The 16,986-nt window shown below is 50.8% G+C and overlaps 7 protein-coding genes across 7 annotated transcripts; 3 read left to right on the top strand and 4 right to left on the bottom strand.

Moving 5' to 3' along the window:
* On the bottom strand, positions 1-2,303 carry BROUX77_005758 (uncharacterized protein; the record flags this gene model as incomplete). The annotated part of the gene is made up of 1 exon (XM_073750667.1): positions 1-2,303. A coding segment is annotated over one exon (2,303 nt), but the record flags the coding sequence as incomplete, so codon positions are not given.
* A 497-nt stretch (positions 2,304-2,800) lies between these two features.
* On the bottom strand, positions 2,801-3,844 carry BROUX77_005757 (uncharacterized protein; the record flags this gene model as incomplete). The annotated part of the gene is made up of 1 exon (XM_073750666.1): positions 2,801-3,844. The coding sequence occupies one exon, from the start codon at positions 3,842-3,844 to the stop codon at positions 2,801-2,803; it is 1,044 nt and encodes a 347-aa protein (XP_073604643.1).
* A 477-nt stretch (positions 3,845-4,321) lies between these two features.
* Positions 4,322-6,190, top strand: BROUX77_005756 (uncharacterized protein; the record flags this gene model as incomplete). Its single annotated transcript, XM_073750664.1, has 1 exon — positions 4,322-6,190. The coding sequence occupies one exon, from the start codon at positions 4,322-4,324 to the stop codon at positions 6,188-6,190; it is 1,869 nt and encodes a 622-aa protein (XP_073604642.1).
* Positions 6,191-8,034: 1,844 nt separating this feature from the next.
* On the bottom strand, positions 8,035-11,625 carry BROUX77_005755 (uncharacterized protein; the record flags this gene model as incomplete). The annotated part of the gene is made up of 1 exon (XM_073750663.1): positions 8,035-11,625. One exon carries the CDS (start codon positions 11,623-11,625, stop codon positions 8,035-8,037), a length of 3,591 nt encoding a protein of 1,196 aa, XP_073604641.1.
* A 164-nt stretch (positions 11,626-11,789) lies between these two features.
* BROUX77_005754 (uncharacterized protein) lies at positions 11,790-12,956 on the bottom strand (the record flags this gene model as incomplete). The annotated part of the gene is made up of 1 exon (XM_073750662.1): positions 11,790-12,956. One exon carries the CDS (start codon positions 12,954-12,956, stop codon positions 11,790-11,792), a length of 1,167 nt encoding a protein of 388 aa, XP_073604640.1.
* Positions 12,957-13,583: 627 nt separating this feature from the next.
* Positions 13,584-14,531, top strand: BROUX77_005753 (uncharacterized protein; the record flags this gene model as incomplete). Its single annotated transcript, XM_073750661.1, has 2 exons — positions 13,584-13,673; positions 13,830-14,531. 2 exons carry the CDS (start codon positions 13,584-13,586, stop codon positions 14,529-14,531), a joined length of 792 nt encoding a protein of 263 aa, XP_073604639.1.
* A 50-nt stretch (positions 14,532-14,581) lies between these two features.
* On the top strand, positions 14,582-15,364 carry BROUX77_005752 (uncharacterized protein; the record flags this gene model as incomplete). The annotated part of the gene is made up of 1 exon (XM_073750660.1): positions 14,582-15,364. The coding sequence occupies one exon, from the start codon at positions 14,582-14,584 to the stop codon at positions 15,362-15,364; it is 783 nt and encodes a 260-aa protein (XP_073604638.1).
* Positions 15,365-16,986: the final 1,622 nt, after the last annotated feature.

The following is a 16,986-nucleotide window of genomic DNA, read 5'->3' as shown; positions in this document are numbered from 1 at the left end:
GACAAAATAGATTTTGGCATGCCGTGGTGTCGGTAAAAGTGGTGGAAGAACATATCTGCAACAGATTCCATGTCGAGGGCGTCGGCGGGAATAAGGATGACGCCCTTGGATAGACGGTCTATAACAGTTAGGACGTGGGTGTAGGTGATGCCGCCTTTCTGTGCTGGTTCCAAAGGTCCGATAAAGTCGATGGCAATCTCGGCCCAAGGCTGGTCGGGAATTGGCAAGGCTTTGAGGGTGGTGTCCTTGTTGTCGCGACGAATGTTAGAACTACCACAAATTTGACAGTTGCGGCAGAAACGGCGGATATCTTCGACGTAGCGGGGCCAGAAAAACTCTCTAGACAGCTCGACTTGCATGACGTTCTTTCCGGGGTGCAGCATCATGGGCGAGTCATGAATGTTCTGTAGGATGGCGGTTCTCAATGGCTCGTTAGTAGGTACCCATAGTTTATTCCGAAATCGAATAGCGGATTTGGCGTCCAAAGAGCAGTCGGAAATGTTGACTCTCAACTTGTGTCTGATTGTTTCGGGCCACTGTGACAGTCCATCTGTCAACGCTTTATGGATAATGGCGTATTCATCATCGGCAGCACAGGCATCAGACCAGAGTTCCCGTAAGGCAGGCGGAAGTTCGGGGGTAGAAGGGGCTTCTGGCGTGTTGGTGGTTTGTGTCGAGAAAACTTTCAGGCCGTTACCGTCGTGGTGCAAGATAGTGGCTAGTCGGTCGTTGTAGCGCGCGTCATTCGTGTTGTCTGGGGTGTCGCGGCGAGAGAGAGCATCTGGGAGAGGGGAGAGTTTACCAGGACGGTGGACGATGGTGCAGTTGTATTCGCTCAAGGTCAGGTACCATCTAGCTTGGCGTTCGGACAAGTGCTGCAACTTGGTAAAATGCAGCAAGTTTTTATGATCTGAGACGATGGTAAACGTCTCCTTCAGGCCCTTGAGTTCGCCACGCCATTCCTTCAGGGCACAGACAACAGCCAACAGCTCTTTGTCGTGGATCGGGTAGTTGCATTCGGCGGCAGTCATTTTGCGGCTGAAATAAGCACAAGGCCTAGTTGATCTATCGGGCTGCGTCTGTAGAAGCGCTGCACCGAGACAGTAGCCAGACGCGTCTGTCTCAACAACAGTTGGCAGATCTGGATTGTGCGTGCAGAGGACAGGGGTCGAGGTGAATGCTTCTTTTAGAGCCTGGAAGGACTCTTCTTCCTTTTCGCCCCACTGGAAGGCCTGGTCTTTCTTTGTCAACTGTAGCAAGGGAGTCGCTAGAGTAGTGAAATTTCTGACAAAGGTGCGGTAGAAATTGCATAGACCGAGGAAGGCTCGAACGTCCCTGACCTTCTTGGGCGTTGGCCAGTCCGACACTGCAGAGACTTTGGTTGGGTCGGTTGAAATCTTGCCGGGCTCAAGGATGTATCCCAGGTACTTCACTTTCGATACCGCGAACTCACATTTATCAATGTCGATTGTCAGTTGGCCCTCCAGAACCTTTGCTAAAGCCAAGTTGACCTTCTCGTAGTGGTCCTCTAACGTGCCGTCGGTATAAATCAAGATGTCATCGACGTAGGCAGAGCACCACACATCCAAGTATGGGCGTAGCAGACTGTTCACAAAACTTTGGAACTCTGCAGGCGCGTTGGCCAGACCAAAAGGCATGACGTTCCACTCAAAAAGGCCTTGTCGCGTTCGAAAAGCGGTCTTCCACTCATCTCCCTCGGCGATTCTGATGTTATGAAACGCGGAAACAACGTCGAGTTTCGTAAACCACTTAGCTTTGGAAGCATTAGCTAGGGTCTCGCTGATGTTTGGGAGTGGGTACCGATTCTTTTTCATAGTCGCGTTTAGTGCACGATAATCTACACAGAAGCGGAGGCCGCCACCAGGCTTTTTCACGAATAGGATGGGAGCAGCAGCAGTGGACTGGCTGTGGCGAATGTAGCCTTTTTCCAGCAATGAAAGAAGCGTCTGGCGAAGAACCACGAGTTCTTCTCTGGTCATGCTATAAAGGGGGCCCCATGGAGCTTCTTCGTCGGGCACGGTCAACTCGATCCTATGATCCTGGCCAGGCCGGCGGGGAGGCATCTTTTTAGCAAATTGTGCGTCTGGATCAAACACCTTGACCTTGTCGTGCTCGATCCAAGCTGGGATCTTCTTTTTCCACTCTCTGGGGTTGGCTGGTACTCTATCTTTCTCCAAACGGGCCAAGGCTTTATTGATATCTTCGATTGAAGCTGCAAAAACCCGCAGCTTATCTCTCTTGGCGGCGCGGAAGAAGGTGCTCGCTCTGTTTATTCGTACCATGGTAGAGCGGAAGGTATGGTTTGTCGTCGCCTTTCCTCGAGCGACAATGCCGGATTTAAATCTAACTGTGTCGGCTTCACAGTCTATCCTTGCCCCTTGTTTCTTGAGCCATGGGTATCCGATCAGGATGTCTTCGGCTAATTTTGGTACTACCCACGCCACATGTTTTTCTATGTGGCCCGATATGTCAATTTTAAACACGGCTAATCGGTCAACCGTGACGGTACTCTTTGAATTAAATGGTACCAGCGTTCTGGGACGCGAACTGAAATGCGTATCAAGTTTCCATTTCTTTACAAGGTCACTGCTGATCATAGAGGGGGAAGCGCTACCGGTGTCAATCAATGCAATCACGGGACAAGTGTTGTTGATCACTGCATCTAATTGAATTGATGTGTTGGTAATAGATCTATTCAACTCTTCCCATTCCTTCACAGCAGCCTTGTCGTCTTTGAAAACCTGCTTGGGCCTCTGACCACGACTTGGGGCAGAGGCGATCAGTTTCCCGAGTCCTCCTCGGCGGTCTCGTAATATTCTTCGCCCTCTTCTTCGAGTACAGGAGGAGGGAGGTTCGTGGCTGCGCGAACACTCTGTTGTACCGGGGGGCGGGCACGCTCGAATGGGCAGTTAGGGGACATGTGGCCACCAGCGCCACAACGGAGGCACAGTCCTCTGGCTCTTCGTGACTGGAGTTCTTCCTTGGAGACCCACTTGGCACGACGGGGGGCACTGTTATGGGTGGGCGCCCAGTCCATGGCATCAGGGGAGTGTTGTGCCGGGACATTGCGGAACTGGGACGTCCGGGCAGGGTTCCTCGGAGGGTGGGCATGCCGACACTCGTCGAGTTTTTGCCAGGCATTAAGCACCTGTTGTGCGTATTGTTCGTAGGTTGGGGGGTCTGGGAAACCAGCCAGGGCAGACATCACTTGCCCGGGGAGGGTGCGCCTCAGATTCATTATGCGCTCTTCGTGGCTCAGTCTATAGCAGCCAGCGATCTGCATCAACCGACTGACCCGAGCCAAATGTTCCGGAGCAGAGGCACCTCGGCATTTGAGGGTGTGCAGCTCCAAGAGTGCACGACGGGAAGCTGAGGTGTCCTCGAAGCAGCTGTCCAAGAATTCCAGGAACTTATCCACGTTCTCCAACGATGGATCGCGGCTCATGCGGGCAATGTAGGTCTGTGCCTGGAGCAAGGCATTGTCGGCTAACAGACCGTAACAGTGCAGAATGAACCCTCCTGCGCCGTTGAAGTGACTGTGGTCGTAGCGGTACTTCATCTCCACGTATGACCGGTACGTTGGGTAGAGATCAGGCCGCGTATGGTCATAACGGACCGGGCGGAGGTCGGAGGAGGTGTTTCGCACAACCACTGGGGTCGCGGGGGCGGAGTTGGGGAGTCCCTGCATTTCGTTATTGTGAGCCATTGTTGCTTCGTGGAAAACCTCTGGCTCACCGGGGACTTCTGGTAGTATGCTGTCTTCTCGGAAGCTGTGGTGGAAGGAAGAATCGTCGTCAGAGGGTGCAAAATAGTTTGGGGCCATAGGGTTTGGCCGCTGTGGATATTCAAATGGCAAAGTAAAAGAAAAGTAAAAATATATCTCGATCCCTCGTCGGGTCGGCGGTAAAGTAAAAAAAAAGGAAAGATAAGAGTGACTTAAGGAAAAATAAAAAAAAAAGGAAAAGGGAAAGGGGGGTTTGAGAATTCGAGATGATGTTAAGGTGTGATTACGCTAAGCTGGATCTTCACAGAAAGGGACACAGAGGGACAAAGATCTCGAATTGAAGAACAAAACTAAACTCTCTAAATGGTGTAGAAACAATGCGACTATTTATCCTGTTGGAAAGGGAGGCAACCGACGATCGGCGGCGACGACAACTAGTTCCTCTAGGAAGTGCCGTTAGTCTTGGTTCTGGTCTGGCATTAGTTTTGCCGTACCAGCGCCGGACTAGTCCTTCGAGGATACGCCGTTAGTGTTGGTGTCGGGCTTCCGTCGGTCCTTAAGGGTGCAACCCCAACAATGTGGGATGAAGAACGGCCTACAATAGTAGAGTGCGACTGCTCAGGATGGGCACTGGGAGGTACGCTGTCGCAGGTCGACGAGACTGGAAGCCTCCGCCCCGTTGCATTTTTCTCAAAGAAGCTGAGCCCCGCCGAAGTCAACTACGAGATCCATGATAAAGAGTTGTTGGCTGTCATAAAGTGTCTTGAAGAATGGAGAGGCGAACTAAAGAGTCTTGGAGCCCCGTTTAAGATTCTTACCGACCACAGGAATCTTCAATATTTCATGACAACGCGCAAGCTATCGGAGAGACAGGTTCGGTGGTCACAGACACTTTCAGAGTATGATTTCCAACTGGAGTTTCGAGCAGGAGTCAAGAACGGAAAGCCCGATGCGTTGAGTCGACGAGAGCAGGACACCCCCCAGGGCGAGGATGATGAGCGACTCAAATCTCGAATCATGAAGCTAGTCAAGGATCACTGGCTTCCCGAAGCAACGACAGTAGCTCTGTCCCCGGCGGAGATCGTTCAGAGAACCGACATTGTCCCCCACGGAGATCAGATATTTTCGCAGCAAGAGTTACAGCGCCTGTGGGACGAAGCCAAGACGAAGGACAGCGATTTCCACGAGATGTACAAGGCCCTAGCGGCCGCAGAGAGAAGTTTTCCCCCGACACTGACCAAGAAGGTGGCTATATCCATAGCCGAATGTAAATTCGACAACCGAGGCGCCCTTGTATATCGACAGAAGCTATTTATACCGGACTGGGAGCCCCTACGGACAGCGATAATTCAGAGTACACACGATTCACACGTTACTGGCCACCCAGGACGAGACGGCACGCTTGCCATTCTATCACGCGACTTCTTCTGGCCCGGTATTTCGAGAGATGTACGTCGCTTCTGTGCGAACTGCGACGTGTGCGGAAGATCCAAAGTTTGGCGAGAACGGAAGAAAGGACTACTGCGACCACTGCCGATACCGGAAAGACCACATTCAGAGCTGGGAATCGATTTCATGACTGAACTGCCGGCACGGAAGCCCGGCGACCCGAGATACCTGATGGTGATTGTCGACAGGTTGACAGGAGCTGTGACCCTTGAAGCGATGACAACAATGACCGCGACACATTGCGCCGAGCGATTCTTGCAATGTCACTGGAAATATCACGGCTTCCCACGCGCACTCACGTCAGACAGAGGAACCAACTGGACGAGCGAATTCTGGAGCAGCCTATGTCGTTTAACCGGCATCGAGAGAAGACTATCCACGGGATTCCATCCCCAGACAGACGGAGCCACGGAACGGATGAACCAGGAAGTGTTGGCGTACATGAGAGCGTTCGTTACCTATTCCCAGTACGACTGGCCGGAACTGTTGCCTGCCGCAATGTTAGCCATCAACAACCGCAATACGTCCATGGGGGTGAGCCCGTTTTTCCTCACCCACGGCTACCATGTGGACACGATCGAGCAAGTCCAACCGGAAGAGTCGCCGAAGACACTGGAACAGCAAGACGCCGAGAGATTCGTTGAGAGATTCCGTGAAGGCTGGGAGTTGGCACAAGCCGCCATGGCGTCACGACAGCAAGAAATGGAGAATCAGGCCAACAAGTCACGCAGCAGCCAAGAGCGTTTCGAAGTAGGCGACCTAGTGTGGCTCAAGCTAAAGAACATTTCGACACCCCAGATTTCCAAGAAAATGTCGTGGGTCAACGCCAAATACCGAGTGACGAAAGTCGTATCTCCCCACGTTGTCGAGCTTGATGTGCCTACGAATATCTACCCGAAGTTCCATGTCGACCTGATCAAGAGAGCAGCTGGGTCGCTGTGGTGCAGTGGTATAGCACCTGGCAAGGCTTTTCGGTTAGCTACCGAGAAGTCGTAGGTTCGATTCCTACCAGTGACGCCAATTTTCTACGAGCAGTCAACCTTGACTGGGGCACTTGGGGTTAGTGCTGCTCGTTGGAAATTCATACCAAAAGCTATTCATGTATTTCCTTTCTGTCATAACTTGGGGATTATATTTGTGGGATCTTAGATGTAACTGCCTCCCTGCCAGGGGTTTGGAGTATATTATGTGTAGTAGCTAGCTTGTTTGAGATTCCGTTAAACCTTGATTCGTGTATAGTATTAATATACACCTCGCCATAACCCTGTCAGGTTCCATGCGAGTAATGAATAAAAAAAAAAAAAAAAAAAAGAGAGCAGCCGGGAATCCACTCCCCTCCCAAAAGACCGACGACACGCAACCCCCCGCGCTCGAAGAGAACGAATATGGAGAGCCTGAATACTTGGTCGAGCGAATCTTGAGAAGCCGCCGGAGACGCGTAGGAAGAGGCTACCGCAGAGAGGTACTTGTCAAATGGGCAGGGTATGCAGAGCCAGACTGGAGACCGCGAGCCGACTTTGAGGAGACGGAAGCACTGGAGACTTTCGAAGCCGAGTTTGGAGATGAGGATGACGTTGGAGAGCCACAGACTGGCGCTATGACAGGCCCCCGCACACGGATGAGAGGAGGGGGGTAATGTTACGGGTCGTGGACCCGATGTTGGATCATCTTTGGGCTGATCCATGTTGACCCACTTTTTGTGTGATTTGAAGTTGGGTCCACTTTCGGGTTAGGGTTTGTGGACCCACTTTTATTCGACCAGGGGTCGGCCCCACTTTTTGTGTCAAGTGGGCCGGGACCCACTTTTGTGTACAGGGATGATGCCCCACTTTTCTTGGACAGGGGTCATAGGGCCGATTGCCCCGGTGGGGCCCACACAACTGGATTCTCGAACGCCTATAAAGCATGGCCAGTTCCCCCATCTTTAGTTTAGATTTTCTTCTTCTTTTTCTTTCTTTTCTTCCCTATGTTAAAGATAATAAACAGCATTTGGTCATAACTATGAGATTTTCTCATACTTAGTGAAACCCGTCACAGCGTGTAACTATTACGGATAGGGCCCGAAGAAAGGATTAGGGTTCCGGGTACAGCCAACGACTCGGGACAATGATAGGTTCCTGAGGTGGACAGTCGGGCCTGTGGAGGAAGACGTCAGTTAGACAGAGTGCTAAGACGTATGGTCGGTTGAGATGAAGAGGCAACACACAACTTAGATGGCTATTCTGAGAATAGAGCGGCACAAAGAGGAAGGAGGAGGAACAATCACACACTTCAAAGAAGAAGAAAGGTTGAACTGCAAAGAAAGCAAGAACAGAATGGTATAAAGAAGAAGAAGAAGGTAAGCAAGTGCATGTGATTGTTAAGCTTGGAGAACAAGAGTAAACCTGATCAACTCAGGGCAGGAGACGACGATATTTATGTTGTCGGCGCTCCTGACAAAACTCTGTCTTCCCAAGCTAGAAACAATCAACATCTAACTACGAACAAAAGATAAGTCTCGTGTAAACAAGACGTAACAGGTTCGTAACAATCGAACCAGATAACAACCCCCACCTAAGCACGCAATGGCAATTGCAACAAGAAAACTCCGCAGCAGCAGAACAACGTCTATCAGAGCACCCGTGCTCAGCACATCCCACGACAACCTCATATCCGTTGATCAACTCACGATCTACACAGACCAACCTGTGCCATAAGCGCATCTTCATAGGTCGCCGACCTTCGGCGTTGTGGAAAAGAAGAGTGGGGTAGGTCTCATGCATAACCCTTAGCATGAGCAGTGTCAGGATAGCTATTCATGACAGTAGCCCCCCTTTTTATGACTGATTTCCACAGCAGTACTAAGATCGTCTGGCGTTAGGCATCCTCTTGTAGAATTCTGCAACCTTCTCAGGTGCATTGGCTAAATGGTCCAGAGGTTCCCAGGAGGGTCCATCATGTTCATAGCCCTCCCAAACTACTTGATATTGCAGAGGGCCACGCGAAGACACGCCTATAATTTCCTTGACCACAAATTCTTCCTCGCCATCTACTATGACGGGAGGAGGAGGAGGGTTTTTCTGGCCAGGAAGAGGATCCGACGCACATGGTTCCAGCAGACAAACGTGGAAGACGGGATGAACCTTCATAGTGGCAGGGAGTGCCAACTCGTAGGCATGCGAAGACACCTTCCGTAGAATCTTAAATGGGCCAAGCTTCTTGAAGTCCAACTTCTTTGAAGGACGAGTAGTTCGAATATTTCTACTCAAAAGCCACACTAAGTCCCCTTCTCGAAGGAGAGGGGCGGAAGATTTGTGTCGATTCGCGTACTCGGTCATCCGCTCACGGCTCCACGTAATTTCAGTCTTTAAAAACTGACAAATGTTGTCAAGCTCTTTAACAAAGTTCCGCAACGGGCCTTTTTCCACAGAGACTGGGAGCGACTCACGCCCACTTCTGGGGTGAAACCCGTGGTTCGCAAAGAAGGGCGTCAGCATAGTAGAACTGGACTCGGAGTCATTGTAAGAGAACTCCGCCAAGGGCAAAAGATCAGCCCAATTGTCCTGTCTATAGTTGGTGTAACCCCGCAGGTATTGCTCCAAAATAGAGTTCACACGCTCAGTCTGACCATCGGTCTGAGGGTGGAACGCAGTACTCAGATTTTGCTTTATGCCCAACAGTTTGGCTAAAGCCTTGGAAAAAGCCGACGTAAACAGACTACCCCTGTCGGACACAATGTCCAATGGCAGACCGTGGAGCCTATACACTGCTGACAAATAGAGCTTAGCAAAACCTGCAGCATCCAGCGAGGAATCGCAAGGTATAAAGTGAGCCATTTTGCTAAGCCTATCGACGACAACGAGAATCATGTCAAAAGAATTGGAGACCGGCAAGCCGGTGATAAAATCAAGGGACACAGATGTCCACCGAGCTTGCGGAATGGTCAGAGGTTTCAGTAGACCGTAGGGACTATGTCGCGCGGACTTGATCCGTTGGCAGACCTCACAATTTCGGATGTACCGGATGACATCACGACGCATCCCGGGCCACCAGTATTCCCGAACAAGAAGTTCAAAAGTGTTCTTTTGTCCAGGGTGTCCGCTAGGCATAATATCATGACAATTCTTCAATGCACGAACTCGTAGATCCTCGTTCGGCAAATATAGAAGGTCGTTGACAAACAAAAGACCGTCATTGTCAAGCCTGCAGACACTGAGGTCCACATCTGGAGGTTTGGTCGACTGGCCTCGAAGAGCAGAAATAACATCAAGAGCCCACTTGTCCGTGGATAGCGCGATTTTTACCTCGTCTACCAAAGACATGGTACCAATAAAATTTTCAGGGGGAATAATAGGAGCACACAGCTCTTTATCCTCCTCAGAAGAAGAAGAAACGAGGTCTTCGTAGCGTCTGGTCAGGGCATCAGCTCTAGAATTCAAGGAGCCAGGCCTATAAGTGATGACATAACGGTACTCGCTCAGTTCCATAGCCCACCTCGCTTGCCGTCTGTTCATGGCCGGAATTTGCTTAAGAACGGCTAAATTCCGATGGTCCGTCAATACCAGAACAGGTTTTTCCAGACTTTCAACCATGAATCGCCACGACTTTAGAGACTCCACAATGGCTAACAACTCCTTGTCACCTACGCCGTAGTTACACTGGGCAGGATTCATTTTTTGAGAGAAATAGGCCACGGGGTGTAGTAGAAGCCCCTTGTCAGTCGGGTGGTATTGAGACATGACGGCAGATATTACACGGTCAGACGCGTCTGTTTCAATAACAGTGTCCAACAGGTAATCAAAGTGCTTGAGGATAGGTTCAGAGCAGAAAAGGTCCTTCAGGGTGTGAAATGCTGCCTCACATTCAGAGGACCAGACAAAAGATTGCGTCTTTTTAGTCAACTCGAAGAGAGGTGTGCAGATTCTAGAGAAGTCACGGATGAACCTCCTATAGAAATTGGCAAAACCCAAAAAGGACTGGACTCCCTTAACAGTTCGGGGAGCCTCCCACTCACGGACAGCCGCAACTTTAGCGGGGTCCATCTTCAGAGCATCGGCTGAAATAACAAAGCCAACAAAGGTAGTTTCAGTCTTGTCGAATTCGCATTTTTCACCCTTGACAAACAGACTGGCCTGCGCTAATTTTAGCAGGACTTTGCGCACATGAACATCATGTTCCTCTTGGTTCAGAGAGAACACCAGGATATCATCCAAGTAACAGACACAGAATATGTCCAAATACTCCGACAAGACCTCGCTGACATATTTCTGACACGTGGCAGGAGCATTGGTGAGCCCAAACGGCATCACATTGTACTCAAAAATGCCATATCGAGTTCTGAAAGCTGTCTTGTATTCATCACCTTTCTTGATGCGAATCAAGTGGTACGCAGCTCTCAGATCCAGCTTTGTAAAAATGTTTCCCGTAGCCGCCGTGCGCAGTGATTCATTGATCCGAGGCAGAGGAGTTACGTCTTTGATGGTGATATCATTGACGGCTCGGAAATCAACACAGAATCGTAAACTGCCTGGCTTCCTAGCAAAAAGAATCGGGGAAGCCAGCGGCGAAGAGGAAGAGGAAATAAAGCCTTTAGCAAGCATGCCATCTAGATATTTTTTGACAGCCTGCAACTCGAGTGGAGTCATATCGTACAGCGGGGCCTTGGGGTATTTCGCATCGGGAACGAAGTTAATCGCATGATCAATGTCCCGGTGAGGTGGTAGTTGCTCAGCACCTTCTCGAGAGAACAGAGGAAGTAGGTCATGGTATTTCTTCGGGATGCGTTCAAGGAGCCGTGCATGCTCTTGTTCCGGAGTTAGGTCCTCCTGATTGAGATAATCCAGGACTTCCTGAGCGGTGACACGATAAATCTGTAGTTTCTCAGCTTTGGCAAAGCGATGCAAAGCCTGAGACGACACCGTCACACAGGAACAAGACACAGCTGACGATTGTGCAATAAAAGAAGGAAGGGGTGAAGTGGCTGAAGCAGGAGCAGATCCCTCAATCTGACTGCCAGCGGTAGAAGCAATATTTTTGTCGTTTTTTGTATAAGAAAAATCAAACGAAGCGCCAGAATCAGTAGAAGCAGTCGAAACAGAAGAAGAAGAAGAAGAAGAATCAGAAGCTGCCACAGCATTGCCATCGGCGGTAGAAGTAACCGATATCTTGAGCGTATTGGAAGGCCAAGAAATTTCCGGGTTATGGGCGTCGAGCCAGCATTTCCCCAGGATGATGTGGTAGCCCCCAAGCTTCGTGATTTGAAAAACCAAAGTTTCTGAATAATTAGGAAAAGAGAGGGACAAAGGAACTTGGTGGGTCACTTTACCCGCAGCAGTTTCACTACCATCAACAACATGGAGCGACTCGGCTCTGGCCTTGAGAACAGTAGGAATCTGATGCCTTGCTATAAATTCAGAATCCACAAAACAAGTTGTTGATCCCGAATCCACCATAGCGTAGGCCTCAATGGAATTATTCACTGTCACAGGAATAACCAGAGGGGGAGAGTTACCATAATCGATAGCATTATCAAGAGAACAAGTGCTGATTCTCAAGAGACCCTCATCAGCAGCGTCAGGGCTAGCCAGGACCAGAGGGGAATGGGTCGGTAGCCCTTCTAGTTTTTTGACGCATCAGGCGCAGGGGCCGTCGAGGGAGCCCGGGTAGAAGTGGAGGGAGAAGGGACAGTAGCTGCGCGAAGAGCAAGGTTGTTTTTGGGGCAAGCCTTTAGCATGTGGTCTTTTGCGCCACACTTCCAACAAACACCCTTTGCCATTTTGCCGTCAGCAGTCTTACGGAAGGGTAGACCGTTGGCATCGGGACCTGCAGAGGTACCCTTAGCTGGCTTGGTGTTGGGGACAGCTTTTTGGGCGCCAGCATTTCTCGAACGAGAATCTTGCTGAAAGGGGACCACACCAGGAGGCGGTTGGATTTTCCCGTTGTTTCCCCGGGTTCGGTTGTTGATCGTATTGTCCAGCGTGTTGCAGAAATTAGCGAACTGATCAAGCGTTCCCTTAGGGGCAGGATAGGTGTTCCAAGCCAGAGCGTCCTGTATGTGGGGCTTGAGGCCTCGCTGAAATAGTGCAATGGTGAAATCAGCGTCGGCCCAACCGAGTTTCTTCAACAGCGTTGTAAAAGCAGAGTGATAGGCAGTACAAGTACCTGTCTGCTTTAAGTCGAAGATCTGCTGGGTCGCAGTCATGCGCCAGTCAGGGTCATCGAAAGCCTCAGCTAACGATTTCATAAAATCGTCGTACGTTTCAAAGTTCATGTGTCCAGTGGCCGGGTCCATCCGAGGCATGGCCCAATCCAGAGCGCCATCTCTAAGGTAGGAGAAGGCAGTCATCAGCTTGCGCTGCTCCGTGCGGTGGTGCTTGGGTGCAGCAGCAAATTTGACCGCAAGTTGCCTCTGGAACGCCTGGAAGCCTTGCTGATTGCCATCATAGGGCACGACATCAAGATGCTTGTCGGCCTCTTTCAACGGATCGGCATCCTCTTCCCGTTTGACTCGGGGAAGGGACTCAAGGGAGTTGAAGCGGGCTTCAGCGCCAGCCTGGAACGCAGCCCAGTAAACCTGAGCCGCATCAGGAACAGAGCCAACGGGGATGGGCGGGGCACCATCGTCGGTGCGCAGACCAGACATGTAAGCCGCCACAATAGCCATTTTGATCTCAGCACTGAACTCCCTAGGAAGGGCACCGAGATGCCAGTTCTCAGGAGTTCGGTCAGGAATCGACAGGAGGAACGTATTGAGATGCTCGATCATTTCGCGAGTGAGGGCCATTGCGAGTTGAAACGTAATAGAGAGGGAAAAATAAATGAGGAGAGAAAAAAGTGCCAAAGAGAGCCAAAGTTGTAATAGCGTCGGGTCTTCAAATGAAGCTTAACAAAATATTACGGATAGGGCCCGAAGAAAGGATTAGGGTTCCGGGTACAGCCAACGACTCGGGACAATGATAGGTTCCTGAGGTGGACAGTCGGGCCTGTGGAGGAAGACGTCAGTTAGACAGAGTGCTAAGACGTATGGTCGGTTGAGATGAAGAGGCAACACACAACTTAGATGGCTATTCTGAGAATAGAGCGGCACAAAGAGGAAGGAGGAGGAACAATCACACACTTCAAAGAAGAAGAAAGGTTGAACTGCAAAGAAAGCAAGAACAGAATGGTATAAAGAAGAAGAAGAAGGTAAGCAAGTGCATGTGATTGTTAAGCTTGGAGAACAAGAGTAAACCTGATCAACTCAGGGCAGGAGACGACGATATTTATGTTGTCGGCGCTCCTGACAAAACTCTGTCTTCCCAAGCTAGAAACAATCAACATCTAACTACGAACAAAAGATAAGTCTCGTGTAAACAAGACGTAACAGGTTCGTAACAATCGAACCAGATAACAACCCCCACCTAAGCACGCAATGGCAATTGCAACAAGAAAACTCCGCAGCAGCAGAACAACGTCTATCAGAGCACCCGTGCTCAGCACATCCCACGACAACCTCATATCCGTTGATCAACTCACGATCTACACAGACCAACCTGTGCCATAAGCGCATCTTCATAGGTCGCCGACCTTCGGCGTTGTGGAAAAGAAGAGTGGGGTAGGTCTCATGCATAACCCTTAGCATGAGCAGTGTCAGGATAGCTATTCATGACACCACCAGTTCCTGGAGTACTTGGACTCCATATTCATCGACCCCTTTGCTGCTGACCGTGCTCTCTTCCACCTGGACAACATGCGCCAGGGACCCTCTGAACCCTTCGCCTTGTTCCTGCCCCGCTTCGAAAAAGTCCTCCAGGACGCCAACATCATTGGCGACCGCAACCGCATTTCGAAGTTGCAAACCGCCATGGCGCCTGCCCTCCGACAAGCGATGGTCTATGTCAACGTCCCCGCGACGTACCCTGAATTTACCAACTGCATGCAAAACGTCGCTTCCAAGGCTGAGCAATTCCTACCTCGTCCCCGCCGCGGCCACTACTCCGCTTTCACTGATAACACGACCTACTCTCCGTACGCTGCCCACCCTGTTTCCCCTGCTCCTGCTGGCCCTTTTGTTTCCTCCGTTCCCCCGTCGGCTGCTGCTCGTCACCCCGATGCTATGGATTGGACTCCCACTGTCACTGCCACGGCCCTTCAGCCCCTGACCGACGAGGAGCGCGAGCGCCTCCGCCGCAACCGCGCCTGCTTCCGCTGCCGCCAGACTGGCCATCTGCGCCAGAACTGTCCACTGAACTTTGTCCCCACTACTACCGTCCCTGTCCGCTCCACCAACCTTCCCCAGCTTGCTGCGCCGACCCCAGCTCTGCCCCTGCCTGTGCCCACGCCCGCGTCCCGCGACATGTCGGGAAATGGAGAGCTCTAGGCGAACGTCGCCGTCTAGAGCCCCAAGGAGAGAAGATCGCTCGGGAGGAAATGGGGGCTAGAGGTACCTATATAGATGTTGTTCTCAATAAAACTTGTTCTACCTCTGCCTTCGTCGACTCCGGTTGCCTGTGTCTTGCCACCGTCTCTCCGCGCACCGCCACCCGCGCCCACGCTACTATCCTGCCCATCTGCCCTCGTCCAATTGCTCAAGTAGTTAATGACCAAAACCCACCCGTCATCGATCAAGTCGCCGTTTTTGACCTTGGTCTCGGAGGATTGGACGAGAAACTCTACGCTTACATCGTCCCTGGTCAGACTGAGGACCTCATCCTGGGTCAAGGCTGGATTGCCAAGCACGACGCTTCCCTCCGCCCTGCCCAGAACGAAGTCTTCATCCGCTTGCCCACTCCCCTTCGTCTTACCAACTGTACTGCCAATCCCGATGTCCTCCCTGTTACTGCCCACGCCGTCCGCGCCTTTCACCTCAGAGCCCGCCGTTCTCACAATGTCCGCATCTTCTCCGCCACTCTTCACGACATTGAGAAGGCCCTCAAGGCCAAAATTTACACCGACCCCCGCGCCAACTGTCCCGAGTGGCTCCTTCCTGTCATCGACGCTTTCGACAGGAAGAAAGCTTCCGAGCTCCCCCCGAACCGCCCTGGCATTGATACAGAGATCCGCCTTAAACCAGGCTTGTCCCCGCCCTCGTGCCCTCTGTACTCAATGAGCCGAGAAGAACTGCTGCTGCTCCGGAAAACTCTCTACGACTTGCTCGACGCTGGCTTTATCCGAGCCAGTAGTGCTGAGGGAGCTAAAACCCTAAAACCCTAAAACCCTAAAACCCTAAAACCCTAAAACCCTAAAACCCTAAAACCCTAAAACCCTAAAACCCTAAAACCCTAAAACCCTAAAACCCTAAAACCCTAAAACCCTAAAACCCTAAAACCCTAAAACCCTAAAACCCTAAAACCCTAAAACCCTAACGGTCCACAAACCCTAACCCGAAAGTGGACCCAACTTCAAATCACACAAAAAGTGGGTCAACATGGATCAGCCCAAAGATGATCCAACATCGGGTCCACGACCCGTAACAGAACTCTTTGAACTTGTGACGTTCCGGATACTTCTCCGTACAGGACAACAGTGAGTCCTCCTATTAAACACTGATACATTCTCCGACTGTCTTTTGTTTTCCCAGTTTAAATCTTTGTGTGTCTGTAACTTGACTCCCCCCATCACTGGCCCCATTACCTCTTAATGTGTATCATCATTGTACCTCGATGACCTATCGCCTGCACAATTACGTTATACCAACAGACTTACCGCAGTCAATTTACCCTCCGAGTGAACTTGCTTTTGCTTATTTGATTCTTCATGTGTCTGTAACTTGCTTGATTCCCCAAACGCCACCCTGATCACCACCACACGTCCGACGTCACTGCACCTCAACCGCTTGTTCCCTGCGGAATCCAATTATACCAATAGCCAGATCTTGCTCGGACCATTCCCTAGGTCTGTTTTTATTTTCGTGGTGCAGTGTCGTCATGTCGTCAAATCAATTTCGGCGTCTCCACCCCGTGCATACCCCGGGTCATCCCACCACGTTCGCCTTCACAGCACATGAGTTACTTGTCGCCTCTACATTTCAACTATACTGATAGCTTTCTCTCATTCTGCTGGTTTCCCGAGTCTAGTTTGCTTTTCTTCTTGCAATGTCTCTATCATTCGAAAGGGATTTTGGCATCACCACCACGTACACACCTCCGAACACCACCACACGTGTACCGTCACAGCTCAACCAACTCTTGACGCCTCTGCAATCCAATTGGTTTTTCGTGTGTATTTCAGTTGGTTCATCCTCCGCGCCTGTTTTTATTTTCAACCTGCACACTCCCTGTTCCGCTAAACCAAACTTCGCATCTCAACGCCGCGCACACCTCCGAACATCACAACACGTTTGTCGTCACAGCTCAGCCGCCTCTTGTCCCCTCTGCAATTCAATTGTATTTCCGTCTGCACTTTAGTTTGTTCATTCTCGGAGCATAGACTTTCTTTCGTCGTGCATTCTCCCCGTCTTGTCAAATCAATTTTCGTATCACCACCGCGTTCGCTGCTTCGAACATCACGACACGTTTACCGTCACAGCACATCGACCACTTGTCGCCTAGAAAATCCAATTATACCGGCGTGTGTGTATCAAGCAGTTCATGCTCTGTGCCTAACCTTTCTTTTGTAATTTCAATCCTGTGTTGATCGCAACTTGACTTCCGCATCACCACCCCGCTCACTACCCCGATCACCACAACACGTCTGCCTTCACTGCATCCCAACCACTTGTCACCTGCACAATCAAATTGCACCGATATGCTCCCCCAAACTAGCTCATTCTCCGAGTATACTTTGCCCTCTTGCCTTATCACTCGTCATAATTGTCACTTGCCTTGATCTCACAT

The sequence above is a fragment of the Berkeleyomyces rouxiae genome (assembly GCF_048999995.1).
Source record: "Berkeleyomyces rouxiae strain 22BRR77 chromosome Unknown BrBRR77_ptg000005l, whole genome shotgun sequence".
NCBI classification, from domain to species: Eukaryota; Fungi; Ascomycota; class Sordariomycetes; order Microascales; family Ceratocystidaceae; genus Berkeleyomyces; species Berkeleyomyces rouxiae.
This window is presented reverse-complemented; position numbering and strand designations above follow the sequence as displayed.